General features: G+C 36.1%; 3 protein-coding genes across 5 annotated transcripts in view; 2 read left to right on the top strand and 1 right to left on the bottom strand.

Annotated features, from left to right (window-relative positions):
• The window catches only part of LOC140972919 (uncharacterized), a 5,336-nt gene extending 2,996 nt beyond the window's left edge, over positions 1-2,340 (top strand). For 2 of the 3 annotated variants that reach the window (XM_073435399.1, XM_073435398.1), the window contains 2 exons: positions 895-2,050; positions 2,189-2,332. In XM_073435399.1, the coding sequence (XP_073291500.1) occupies positions 895-2,050; positions 2,189-2,231 (1,199 nt within the window). In that variant the 3' untranslated portion in view covers positions 2,232-2,332. Of the gene's footprint in view, positions 1-894; positions 2,081-2,188 lie in introns of all 3 variants that reach the window. The other variant, XM_073435400.1, reaches the window with a different exon arrangement.
• A 623-nt stretch (positions 2,341-2,963) lies between these two features.
• LOC140974638 (uncharacterized) lies at positions 2,964-3,440 on the top strand. Its single transcript, XM_073438187.1, has one exon. It carries the CDS (start codon positions 2,964-2,966, stop codon positions 3,438-3,440), a length of 477 nt encoding a protein of 158 aa, XP_073294288.1.
• Positions 3,441-4,977: 1,537 nt separating this feature from the next.
• Positions 4,978-12,296, bottom strand: LOC140972918 (RNA-dependent RNA polymerase 2). The gene is made up of 4 exons (XM_073435397.1): positions 11,655-12,296; positions 6,499-8,402; positions 5,986-6,136; positions 4,978-5,903 (listed from the first exon to the last, which is right to left on the bottom strand). The coding sequence occupies exons 1-4, from the start codon at positions 12,210-12,212 to the stop codon at positions 5,088-5,090; spliced, it is 3,429 nt and encodes a 1,142-aa protein (XP_073291498.1). The 5' UTR covers positions 12,213-12,296; the 3' UTR covers positions 4,978-5,087.
• Positions 12,297-14,391: the final 2,095 nt, after the last annotated feature.

The following is a 14,391-nucleotide window of genomic DNA, read 5'->3' as shown; positions in this document are numbered from 1 at the left end:
AAAAAATTCAACGACTCTAAAATTATATTGAATATTTAGATGTGATTATTCAAGTTGCAATAATATTATTTTATGATGTATATGAATTTTGGAATTTGAATTTTTACCCTAAAAATCTATTGTTGCATATTTTCGGAATAATAATCAATTGGTTGAAATGTATAATGATTATTGATGTGTAATTATTATTGGACTTGTTTTGTGATTTTTCAATTTATAATAACCGAAAATTGAATAAGTATGAAATTTGAAAAATAATTCTTTGTTATAAAATTTTGAGAATATTGAATTTTTCTAGTTAAGTAACTAAGAGAATGAAGAAAATAAAACTGTCAAGTTATTTTTAAACCAAAGAACATATATCAAAAAATAACGGGCAAACATCAATTACAGTCTATGAGTGAATAAAATATCGATTTCAACCAAAATAATAGATCGAAATGAATTAATTTCAAAATTTGGTTCGGTGTTGAGGTGCAATAATTATCCCTACTAGATAGAGCGATCGAATAAAGTTTACAAGGATATAAATATTATAATTTCTAATAAAATTTATTATACAATAGTACTATATTTAAAAATATTTTTTAAATAAATAACATTTAAATTTATTTAATCCAATTTTTATTTAAAACACGATTATTTTAAAAAAAAATTCTAAAATTTCGGTTGATTGTGTTACTGATCGAAACAATCGATTTTTTCGATTTGGTTTGTTAGGTTTTCGCAGTAAAGTTCGGTCGGTTCGGTTTGTTAGAAAAAAGTTCGGTTAATTCGATTTTAGAATATTCGGTTCAATTTTAACTGAATCTATTATCTTTTAACACATGATGGAGCCAGCCCCAGGTATTTAAAAATCCTGGCTCCGCCCCTGATCATATGTTCTTTTCTCAGCTGAATGGTGGAATGAGTATGGTGAAGAAGCTCCCCACTTGAGAAAAATTGCAATTAAAGTCCTTAGCCAGACATGTTCATCTTTTGGTTGTGAAAGAAATTGGAGTACATGGTCTTTAATACATACTAAGCTTCGCAACCGTTTGGCAATGGAAAAGTTGCATAAATTGGTATATTTCCATTACAATATGCGATTAAGAGTACGAAATTTGATGCATAAAAGTGGAGATGATGATTACTATAGTCCTGTAGATCTTGATCACATATTCACAGATGATGATATTTTAAATGAATGGACAAGAAATAATGAACCCTCTGTTTTGCAAGAAGATGACTTAGAATGGTTAGATCAAGGCCATGAAATTTCAAATGCCCAAGAGCACAACAAGACACTTGCTGGTCAAAGTTACTCTAAGAACAAAAACAATGAGGGCAGCTCAAGATTATCAAAAAGCCAAGGAATCATATTGAGTGAAAGAGATGAAACTGAAGATGACGACAAAAGTGACGACAGTAATGATAGTGGTGATGGGAACAATCGAGAAAGTGGCAAAAAACATCACGATGATGATCAAGAACGTCAAGATGATCAACATGATAATGGCATGTCATGGGCACGGGGGAAAGAGAATTATTATGCCACACAGGACACTGATCATGGGTATCGCCCTGGGATAGAGGAACAACGTCGTTTTTTAGCAAGTTTGTCGAGTGCTGAAGATGATGAACATTTTAGTGGATCTTCACATTCATATATGGCTGTCGAAGAGCATATAAAAAATCTTGGCTTGTGGGGACACCATCAATTTCAATTTGAAGGGTATTCTAATAGTCGACGAAATAGATATCGTAACCCTCAATCACCCGCAGCAACTGGTATTAGACATGATGACCATAGATACACATCTTCAAGTGAGGCTAGTAATTCTTTGGGATATCAAGAATTTGGAGGCTACCATCGTCGTGACGAAACCTTATTAAATCCACATTCATTACACCATGTCCATTCCGTTTCAAATCCCCTATTCAATGAATATCCACGTGGGCAATTTAACACTTGTTTATATCAACAACCATATGGTGGAGATCAATTTTCTCAACTGAATCCCGATGAAGAGTACACTGATGATTTCGTTCCTCCACGCCATTCCTCATGGTATTAGTCTGTATTATATAAAATTTACAGGTACTTTTCTATGTAAATATTATTCTTCATCAGCTTATATTTAATTTATTATTGTTATTTTATTCTCGTATGATATGCATAATTTAATATGTTTAACATTAATTTCAGGGATATTGGAAAGCAAAGCACATCGATTGATGTAAGATGGTGAATCTCGAGTCTTCTTTCCGCTTCATTCGTCGATGGAAGATTAATAAAGTAAAGACTACGAGTAAGCGATTTCTATTGAGAAATTTTCATTAGAAAGTGTGATAAAAAAATAAGTTAATTCTAAAATATTTGTATTATAATTGATGTTAAATAATCTTTAACACTATTTTATGTAAGATTTTAATTTCTTATTTACATCAAATAATCTATTTAAATGATATTCATTTTAATTTTCATATTTCTAAATATTTTCCAAAATCTTCAATTTTTATATATTTATAATATTTTAAAAATAAAATCCGTTCCGTGAAATGTCATCGGAACTGGAACGGTGGACTCCGCGCCGTTCCCCGCGACCGCGATTGCGAACCATAGATACAATTTGAACGATCAAGGATGATAAACATGGATGAAGGCTTTGAATTAACATAAAAAATGATATGAGTCTGTCTCAGTTTTAAATATGAATCAGATCAACTCGCAAAAACTACTAAATTAAAAGCATCATTTAATATTTATACAAGAGCCTTATTTAAGCCCGGACAGCTTTTTCTCTCTCGCTGTAAATGACTTTGGTTGTTTTCTTTGTTCTGTAGCCGTTACTTTACTGCAGTATATCATCTTTCCAACTCTACAACATTAATTTCCAAAATTCAATTCCTCAACATATACACACATTATACTTACATATATATAGACATATTTAAGCAAGTGTCTTCGTGTGCGATCAGCAATGGAGGGTGGTGGATTCTCGCGCCAAAATGTGGAACCGATCCATGAAGTTTTCACAACCCTCCACCAGAAGCGCCGCTTCTGTTTCTTTTTTCGGAGGAACACCAACAAATCCAGTCCCGCCGTCGTGGTATCATGGTGGCAGAAGATGCGGCCGCAGCAGGCGGAGATCCGTGCAGGGAATTCTCTCTGGGCCCGTGGGTTGGACGCGCTAAAGAGAATCCGGGATTGGTCGGAGATCCTGGCGGGTCCGAGATGGAAGACCTTTATCCGCCGTTTCAACAGGGACAGAAACAGCAGCAAGCACGTGGATTTCAGCTACGACCCGCTGAGCTACGCCATGAATTTCGACGAGGGGCCGGGGCAGAACAGACATTTCGACGAGGACGGGGAGGATGGATACTTCTCGCGGAACTTCTCTTCTAGGTACGCCAAGGGTTCCATGGATCTCGGCAAGGACGGGCCTAGCATCGTTTAACAAGCGCCGCGCATGCTAACGAGCGCAGGTAGCCCGAAATAATCGTCATCGCGACATTTTCAGTGCAGCTACTCCAAAAGGTTCTGAGGAATCCGGCAAGAATGGGCTATGCTTGGCCTAACATGCGCCGGGGTGGGGAGTTATTACCGATTACAGTTCATCATGGTGGGGCTTGTCTTCTTGATTTTTTTATTGTTTGCTTTTTATTTACTTTTGAATTACTGCGATAATTTTTTTTTGATATTCGTATGATTTGAGGAATATGGTTAAGATTCACGTGTTCTTTTTATTTCCATTCGTGTGATTTTTGTTAAAATCTTAATTAATGTGAAGAAAGTATAGTGAAGATATGATTATGGTAATTAAATCGTAAAAAATGGAAAATTTCATACTATCTTCACCGACACTACCTCGATGACACTACATCGAAGATGCATTTATGGTTAGAGATTTATCAGTACTCGTGGGATTCACTGAAAAAATAATAGATCTCACGTATATTCATAAATATTCATTTTTAAACATACTTTTGAGACAATGCTGATATAACTAACATTTAAGGGGTGTGTTAGTTGTCCTACATCGGTTGGATAAAATTCTTGGGACTTACATATATGGGCTTGGACAATCCTCCCCCCTTGAGCTAGTTTTTGGGTTGAGTTAAGTCTAAGTTCCAATATTAACATGGTATCAGAGCTCAGGTTCTACCTTTATGTGTTGGACTGCCCATAGTTGGCCACCCATTCTGCCCATAGTTTGGTCATTTGTAAACTTCACACTCCATATGTTCATTCTTGGGCGTGAGGGGGTGTGTTAGTTATCTCACATCGATTGGATAAAATCCTGGAACTTGCATATATGAGTTTGGACAATCTTCTTCTCTTGAGCTAACTTTTGAGGATGAGTTAGGTTTAAGTTCCAATAATTCCAATAAAGTAAAATATAAAATTGATGTGGAAGTTGTGATTAATAGGGTCAAATCTGTAAGTTGAAACGTTCCCATCTCTTTATAATAATGCCAATGTTATGTAGATTAATGGATATTTACAAATATTTTAATAAGAAATATAACTTACTTTCTGATTTTAAAATTGATTATTTAGTGATGTTTAAAAGATGATATTTTGGGCCGTCGTTGTCTATCAAATTGTTGTTGGAAAGATGTGATAAGAACGATTAGTAAATAAGTGAAAAAAAATTGTTGGATACGGAAATGTAATAAATATTGGTATTCCAATATCCAAGAATTACAAAACTTTAACTACCATTTATTTTCCCTCCCTAGATCTAACAAGTTATAAATATTTTTAGTATTATTTTTCTTATTCAATGTGGTTCTTACTCAATCCACGTCCATTTTCTTTTCTGATTAATTTTTAGTATTCTTTTTCTAACTTAATTTCTCGACACTCGTATAATTAATAACCCCAATTATTTATATCAATTTTTAAATGGTACCAGTTATATTTTTATAAATATATACTTAAAAATGTACTAATATATTTTTCTATTGTGATAGTTAAATATATAATGGGCATAATAAAAACCCAATACCATTTAATCAACTTTTCAAGTCATTTCAAGTTTCAACACTCGAAAACCAATTTTAGTCATCACTCCAAGATACATGCCAAGTTTCTTTCTTAGTCAAATATTGTCTCCAAATGCATCATTTGTACACGATGCTCTTCTTGCATACACGATTATCATACATCGTCTAGTCGACTTGATGTTCAGCAAGATTTCGCCCACAACCCACGGAAATCCCAGGCAACACGAGCTGCCCTCCGAATAACTCGGGTGGTACGTTACATGATACCATGCAGATGCCAATTTCTCTCGTTCGCCTTCGCTGCAGCTGCTTTCGAACAACTCCTTGACATCCTTTGTCAAAGTCTTGACAGATGCCAAGATTCGGTCTTTCACCTCTCCATACCTGCGGTTATCGCGCTGCAAATAAGACATTTTCCTGTACAGGTTCCCTGTCAATATCTCAACTTCGCTATCAGCTCCATAGTAATTCATCAGTGTGCTCATTTTATCTATGTACTGTTCTTTGTGGCTTTCGGCGGTTTCAAGAAAGGTTTCATAGCCATCTACGATGAGATCAGCATCGTAAGCCTCGACCAAGATCTTATGGGAGGGCTCATCGTCTGGTTTTGTTTGTTGAACAAACTCGATGGTGGCTCGGTATAGCTTGCCTAAAGCACCTTGGGATATATACATTGGCTTCTCCCACCTCTCCATGAAATCAGGGAATTCTCGTAGTTTCAGGAATCTGGGCATATCGGCTGGTGCTCCCGTTTTAGCAAAGTCGACAGCCATTGAGTGAAGGGTTGCTAGCTCGAGACATTTGGAACTTAATGCCTTGTCCGGCTCGCGATCTGCATGAACCAAGTGTGCAGTAGAGATGGCGCCTAGAGTATCACCAAACAAGTAATCCACAAAAAATCTTTGAATTTCCTGAAAATTCAGGGAGTAATGTTACTTCTATCAGCCTACCCTGCAATGGGATGGAAATATAAAAAAGGTCATTTCTCGTTACCTCCAAGGTTACCTCGTGATCCATGATACGAGCTCGTCGTCCGGTATAGTCCATTGGCGCCACTGTTCTAGGTGGGATGAGATTTTCATCCCAGCTAACAAAGTATTGATCTCCGTCGAGATCACCACCAGAGCACTCATTTGGATGAGGCCTGTTGAAATATAACATTTAAATATCAAATCTCATATATTCAAAAGAAACTTACATCCATTGGAGTGCTCAAAGAAGCCATGATTACCACGTAAAAGTCGTAGGAGAGAGGAATGATTTTAGTAATTAATATACAAATCATTATATAGAGTACCAAGGGGATTCAGATTCCAATAATTAAGGCATATAAAAATCCTATCTTAACAAAAATAAAATATAACAAATTCTATCATATGATTCATATCACCTAAATTGATCATATCAATATTTACCAATTTAAACTTTACATTATTTCTACAGGCCACATAAAGAAACAATTTACATGTGAATTATGGATTATTGGAAAGTGGCACAAAATTTTACCTTTCTCCTTTTTGAGGGAAAATGAGGCAATCCACGAGACCATTTTCTTCAAATTTAATATCCCACACAGCCTCAAGTACCCGTACATCGCCTGGATGGAGACATGGATTTTTTGTTACCACAACCTTCCCTATAACCACACATGTTGTCTCATCCACTTTATGAAAATATGGTTGATCGGTGTACAGTAGCTCAGTCTTAGTCATGGTTATTCGAACGTAAACCTGGCCATACTCAAGAATTCCTTTTTCATCCAGGCACCCCACTAACACACGGCCCTTTGGGACAAAAATGCGGCACCTACTCCTTAGATCGGATATCTGGTTATCGAGATGTGATTGAAGAATCATAAAAAGATAAGGCTCCTTTTTCGGTTCATAACCTAAAAACATCATCTTACCTAAAATGCTTTTGATTTCAGTTCCACCAATTCCATCCAAAACACTCATTGTGGCATCTCTATTTGTCAGTATACTTCCCAAAAGTTGAAGATGCTCTTCTTGCAATGCCAAAAAAGCATCATCCTCTACGCCCAAGGTTGATAAAAGGGTGATAACCTCCCGGTTTAAGTAGCAAGGCATGGATTCACTACACTTGGTGATATTAAGCATATAGTTGTCAGATTCAAACTTAAGCATGCTATTCCTTAGTGCTAACTTACGGAAGCATCGGCGGTCAACGGTAATGACCCCTTTATAGCCACCGTAACGTATTTGAAAGGCTGATGGGACATGAGATAAACCCAGCTTTCTTGAAATGTCTTTCGCAAATAGATAAGAAATCTTTCCTATTCCATCTGAGAAGCAATATTTCACACCATCTGTAATCACTTCTATGTCGGGAATAACATCAACATCCCGAGGGTGGACTTCTACGGTTTGCTTTGATGAGCTGAACAACTGACCCATCCTTGCCGCACATTTCGAGACACTTCGTATCTTCGTAAAGCATCCCATCCACTCTCTGATGTCTTCCGCTTTGACATGCTCGTTCGAGGCAAACATCCAAACGGCATTAGATCGGAGTTGACTGGCAGAAAAGGCTAGAAACTGAAATTTTTTATCTCCAATTACAATCCCGTCTCTGAGAACAGATAAAATTCTATAATAAACATCTGTTTGATATGGCCTTGCAAAGATACCTTGCATAGTACTGGTGGAAACTGCATGGGCAGGAAGCCTACCCCAATCTTCATCAACGAAGGTGACCCTCACAAAATCTGAACCAAACGCAGCATAGTGCTTAACAATGTAGTTTGAGTTTTCGAGTTCTGGACCCATACAGAAAATCCTCGATGGAGTTACAAGAACTCTATGACAATTCATCAGGTTCTGATTTGTTAATCTCTTCAAAATTGATGAAGTAAGATTATGACCATTCTGACTGATAACGTGAGACTCATTCTTGATAAAAGACAGAGGTTCATAACAACAGGATGGTAACTTGTGCATTTTCTGCAGAACTAACAATGCCATATTTACATCTAATGTGCTAAGAACATGGAAAAGATCGTCGTCGACCGAAGCAAGACTCAACTTTTGGGTATGTACAAGTGAGTTAAGCTGATAAAGGACCTCGTAATCTAAATTGAAATCCGAATTGTTAGCCACAATTGGAACTAAATTTGGAGACGAAGGGAATTTTTCTCTTTCTTCCAATACTAATTCCATTGCATCTTTCTTGTAGAATGGAAGACAGGAATAAATGTCTAAGCTCGAAAATTTTTCTTCAACCTTCCAACAAAGACAAGATAAATATCCAATTGACTTCACGCTTGAAAAATCAGTTGTGCGAACCCAGAGAAAGTCAAAATCCTCCTTGCAGATGTGATACCGGTCTGAGCTAAATCTTGAAGCAACATTTGGTCCAGAGACCTTTTTAAATAATTTAGGTGCATGTTTGAGCTGGGGAAAAATCAGAGTAAGAGAATAAGCTAGGTGTAATCTACAATTTTTTCACGATAAACTGAGTAACAAGCATGGTGAAATTTAAAAACTTAGATTGACAATGGTTTTTCAATGTAAATAATATCTATAAGTGAGACTCATTATCATGTAAATTTCCATATTTAGTCTACATAATGGGGCCACAAAATGCCAAGTGAGTTATTAACAGGATGTTTACTGGCAAAAAATGTAGCACCAAACTATTACGTGTTTATCAAGTTCGGGACAACTCGAAACTCGCTAGTCGTATACTCAGAAGTCCACACCAATTCCAAACATATTTGATTGTACTTGAGTGACATAATCAGTATGTTTTTATGCTGTTTCTAATAATTTAACAGTGGTTACCAAAAAGATCTGATTGGTCAGTTCGAAGACTTATACATCCATAACACACAATACCACCTAGCCCCTAATGACATTATGTGAGTTTTAATCTCAGGTTCTTGCCCTAGCCTCCTCTTCTAGGACAGTTGAAATCCAAAAAGGCAGGGAATCATTGGTCATGTTCAATCAACAGAGGGTATTGCTAATTGCATATGAAGGTTGAAGAATGAATTTCCTGTTTCCATGAAATGAAACTCGAAGATTCAACGTGGAGAAGATCTGAAATTTTGTAACAGAGAATAGAGAAATGGTGTTAAGAAAATGTATTGAAGAAAAGCAATGTCATTGTTCTGTAAAAAGTGAATTCCATGGAAATACAAAACCTTTCTTTTATATAATTCTCATCTTCTCTATATCTAGTTAACTGTATTAACTAAGCAAACTGCTATTAACTAATTAACTTGTTAATTGTATAGCAATCTACAACGGAAAGAACAATCCAATCGCAACCGTTGAAACTTCTGTAACTGCACTATTAGCTATGAGCTTTGTAATGGCAAGCAGGAACGTAGACTGGATTTAACTGGTATATGGTGGATGCCAGTGAATCACTATAAATTCATACGATGAATCAATGTAAGATAAAGCTTCATAACAAAACTAAGTTGTTTAAGGGGAATGCCGGAGTAGACACCTCAAAATCTCTGTCCTCCTACTTGTTTAACCCTCAACAAATATTACTATGTTCGCAGTATCAGTCCAAAGTTCATTTGACCATCACAGAAAACAATCTCTCCAATATCAATCCTATCCCTGTTTTCTGACTCTAGATGAATAACCTAGATTAAGAGAAAAGAAAAAACTTGAATCACTCTACTTTTTTCTTTACCAATAACAGCACAAACATAAATGCAGAACCCAAATAAACTACTTACATTAAGATTGAATCTAACCAAAGTGCTGAAATGGGAATGTCACAACAAAATCACCCACGAAAAATAAACAACTTCCAACATAAACATTCAAACTACCTAAATATAAGATTGTTGGGTCAAACGTGTATGACTGAGATAAGTGATCTCATGAAAGGTTTTCGTGCGTCGAACTGCTGAAGTTGCACCGCTTGATCTAGTTAACTAGGTGGGTTGTGACCATAGTTATCAAAGGCGCTCGCCTAGCACCAGACGCATCTCTTCAATCAGGCGAGCAAAGGCAATAAGAAATCCTAAGGTATAGAAACATGCACTTGAGCAACTTGGTCATCACTTTAAAAATTAACTCAAGCCCAAGTACTTTCGAAGCCCAATCAGCAAATCTCATACATATTTAACATTAAAAAAAACCTTGCATGCATGACTTTTCATCTCCCAAGACCCAAGCGCAGCGCTGGAGCCCTCAAGGTTCAATCAAATCCAAGATTCACGCCTCAAGCCTCGAGGTAATATCACTTTCTGAATTATGTCATATACCTATTTAATGTACCTATTTTCATCTCCAAGTGCAGTGTTGCTCCCTCAATTCGATCAAGATTCACACCTCAAAGGTAATATTCTTTCTAAATTATGTCATATACCAATTTGATATACCTATTTTCATCACCCATAATGCTTTGCTGATGCAAATGTCGTAGTGGACAAATTTCTGAACAACAATTGATAAAAGTTCCGTAAACAAATTCAAAATCACACTGTAACGTTGTTAAAAAAATAATGAAGGAGTGAATCTAACAAAATTGTGGTAAAAATACAAACTACTGGAAGATTTGTGGGTTCACAAACCTTGCAAAAGTTGTATATGAATATTTGTGGGTTGACAGATGGGCAACACGTGCAGAAAGATTGTTTGTGCAGCATATTTCCGCAAAACAGTATGTGAGAAAGCAAAAAAATAATATATGCTAAGCATTATGGGCAGAAAGTTTCCCAAAGATCCAAGCTTGTAACGCTCATTATGTTGAATTTTAAAACTTATGTTAAATGCACGGTATAACATGCGTTTCGCCTTACTCTTTGCGCCTCATACCCCAAGGTACCCTAGCATTTTTAGTGCTCCTTTCGCCCCAAAAAACTATTGTTTTGACGTTAAGTCTTAACGGGTAAAACTATTTCTACTGAAACAAAGGCCGACGATTTGATTTCTAAAAAATATGAGACATCACCAGCACATACACACGCACTTCCCCGGACTCATGGGCCTATCAGCCTGATCCATTAGCACTAAAATATGTGCACTCTGCAACCATGTGTAAAAAAATAAAGTTGCGCTTTGACTAACAGCAATAACTGTTGGCCTAGTGATAAGCGCTTGATCTTGACAATTAGTATCAAAGCAAGGTCATGTGTTCAATTCTCCCAAGAAGTATATTTTATAATTCTTGGAGGATGTTGGGTTAAGCACGCAGGAGTGAAAGTATTACTGAGATGGTTGACAGACCTCCTGAGAAGTTCTCGTACGTCAAGTTACTAATGCTACGCCGTTGATCTGGTTGACTAGACAAGATGTAAAAAAGTGAAAACAAATCTTAACGGGTGATATTGTTTATCCTGAAGGGGTCAGCGGTAGGAAAAAGGCTGTGAGACAACATTAGCAGGTAGAAACGCACATCCTCGTACTCGTGAGCCAAACAACCCAATTTATGGGGACAAGGTCAACGGTCGAAAAAAGATAAAAATGGTATCTAAGGATGTGAGACAATAATAGTAGATAATGGATCTAACATCTCGATCAATTATTGAGTAAGTGAACTCAGCGCTACCTCGAATATAAATAAATGAAATTGTGTCTTGCTTAATAGCCATAGCTTTCGGGCTAATTATAAGGGCTTGAAAACAATCAAACTGAAAGGGAAAAAGAGAACAGAGTAACAGTACGAAAAAACAATACCTTCAAAAGAATGGCATCAACATTCTGTTCAGTACCACCCACACAACATCGTCGAGTCTCTAGCACATCCCCAAATCCCACCTCCAACTTATAGCACTCCCCGTTGTGTTTCACAAAGAACTCAAGCTTCCTTTTCTCAGGCAAAACCCACAATTTGATATCATCCCAAGAATCCAAAATCCCCATGCAATCCCTCCTGGACATGATCCCAGCAAGCAAAACAAACCCTCCCGCATTTTCAAACCGGTTATTCGGGTCCACAGGGCGAGTTATTATGTCGTCGAAGGAATGGGACAGGGTGAGGTGGGACCCTCTGAAAAACAGTTTCCTTTGATGTGAGAGTGATAAAGCTTTGATCTTTGTTTCCGGGGTGTCGAACTGAACTCTCCCATGGCCTCTCGACTTCCAGTTCTTGTGCTCTGTGGAGATGTCAATGGCAAATATTTCGCCTTTTCCTAACAAAGATTCGAGGAAAGTGAAGAGTTCTTGGGCTATGGCTGCGTGAGGGATGTTCGTTACTCTCGCAGTAAGCGTTGGCCTCTTCTCTTCCATACCCATAGCGCAGAGCCTGATGGAGAAGAGGGAGACAGGGTTTCGTCGTTGGGAGACGGTTTCGTCTTTTTTTTTTTTCCCTTGAGATCACAATCTATTTATTGGGTTTTATAAATAAATTTTCAAGAAAAATTAACATAAAATAAATAAATAAAACAAAAAATTATAATTCGACCCACTTTATTAAAAATTAATATTTAAATAAAAATAATAATAATAATAACTGTTGAAAAATAATATTTAAATTGTGTGTATTGAATATTTGAATGTTGAATATTAGGTAAAATTAGGTGTTGAATATTGAAATTTGTGTGTGATGATGAAGGTAATGATGTAATTTATTTTTGGATTATTTGTAAAAATTTTCTATAAATAGATCTCTCATTTGTAAAGAAAATCACAATTGAGTTGAGAGAAAAATATTATAAAATGTGTAGTGTGATAATTTTGAGAGTTTGAGATTTTTACTTTTTACCGTAAATTTTTACTTTTTCACTACACGTTATCAGCACGAAGCTCTAAAAGTCCTCCATATTTTTTCAAGCTCCAAAACAGAAGAAAAAGATAACAAAAATAATAATATTTATTTTATTGTTTATTTATTTATTGTTTATATATTTACTATATAATATTTATTTATTGTTTATATATTTACTATATAATATAATGTTATTATAAATAATAAAAATAAATTTTTCAAAAAACTTGTTATAAATCTTGGGAGGATGTTAAGACGACATCTCACACTCCCGGTAAGGGATACGACAAGAANCTTTCACAAAGTTATTTTTAATTATTTTGGTTATAATACTCACGAATCTTGTACTTATCGGAGAATATCCTCCTCATGTGTTTTCTTTATTTTTACGAATACTTGTATTTGTTGTTTATCTATTACTTTGTATTGCAATATTCATTAACTAATAAAATGCATCATAATTTTTTTTAGTACCACCATGTCAAACTTGACAAAGCTCGAATTTGTTGCACTCGATATTACGGAGAAAAATTATATGCCATGGACTCTCGATGTAGAATTGCATCTTAAGTCATTGGGTCTAAACGAGACCATTAAAGAAAATGGTATATCTTCATCACAAGAAAAAGCAAAAGCTATAATATTTTTGCGTCGACATCTCGATGAAGGTTTAAAATGTGAATATCTCATCGAAAAAGATCACATGGCTCTGTGGAAAGGATTGAAAGAAAGATTTGAACATATAAGGGAAGTTATACTTCCGACCGCCCGTGATGAATGGCATATGTTAAGATTCCAAGATTTTAAGAAAGTCAGTGATTACAATTCAGCGATGTATCGAATAATCTCGCAGCTAAAATTTTGTGGACATGAGGTCACAGAATCGGAAATGCTTGAAAAAATATTTTTCACGTTTCACGCATCAAATATAACTTTACAGCAACAATATAGAGTGTGTGGATTTGCGAGATATTCTGAGCTCATCGCCTGTCTTCTTGTGGCGGAAAAAAACAACGAGCTACTAATGAGAAATCATCAGTCCCGACCCACTGGATTATCAGCATTTCCAGAAGTAAATGTTGTAAGTAAAAATGAATTTAAACCTGGAAACCAAAATCAAATTCAAAGACAAGGTTTTGGTCGAGGTCGAGGTCGAGGTCGTGGTCGTGGTCGTGGTCGTGGACGTGGACGTGGAATTGGTCGAGGTCGTGGTCGAGGCTGTGGTTTTGAAAACAATAGAGATAGTTATTTTTATAACCCATCTCAAAAGGACGTCACGAACCACACACAGAAAAGGCATCATGAGAACATGAGTGTTAATGAAAATCACTCGAAAAGATTTGAAAGTTCTTGTTTCAGATGCAGCACTCCAGGACATTGGTCTCGTATTTGTCGAGCCCCTGAGCACCTTTGCAAGCTCTATAAAGAATCGATAAAGGGGAAAGAAAAAGAGACCCACTTCACTGAGCGAAGTGACCGTTTGAGTGATTCAACTCATTTTGATGCTGCTGATTTTATGAATGATTTCTCTGGAAATGATCAATATGTTGGTGGGATAGAAATGAACAATATTGATGCTGCAGATTTTCTCAATGATTTCTCTGAAAATGAACAATATAGTGGTAGAATATAAATGTACAATAATTTATTTTTCATGTATTTATATGATAATGTTTTATTGTACAATTATGATATGTGTTATATTTA

The sequence above is a fragment of the Primulina huaijiensis genome, chromosome 3, assembly GCF_012295235.1.
Source record: "Primulina huaijiensis isolate GDHJ02 chromosome 3, ASM1229523v2, whole genome shotgun sequence".
NCBI classification, from domain to species: Eukaryota; Viridiplantae; Streptophyta; class Magnoliopsida; order Lamiales; family Gesneriaceae; genus Primulina; species Primulina huaijiensis.
The sequence above is the reverse complement of the archived record's forward strand: the minus strand, read 5'-3'. Positions and strand labels throughout refer to the sequence as shown.

Excerpts from the sequence above, each read along its gene's own strand:
- LOC140974638 (XM_073438187.1), top strand. The coding sequence starts at position 2,964 with ATGGAGGGTGGTGGATTCTCGCGCCAAAATGTGGAACCGATCCATGAA.
- LOC140972918 (XM_073435397.1), bottom strand. The coding sequence starts at position 12,212 with ATGGGTATGGAAGAGAAGAGGCCAACGCTTACTGCGAGAGTAACGAAC. Across the intron at positions 6,137-6,498 it reads TTCCCTCAAAAAGGAGAAAG|GCCTCATCCAAATGAGTGCT; the intron begins GTAAAATTTTGT and ends ATATTTCAACAG. Across the intron at positions 5,904-5,985 it reads ATCACGAGGTAACCTTGGAG|GAAATTCAAAGATTTTTTGT; the intron begins GTAACGAGAAAT and ends CTGAATTTTCAG.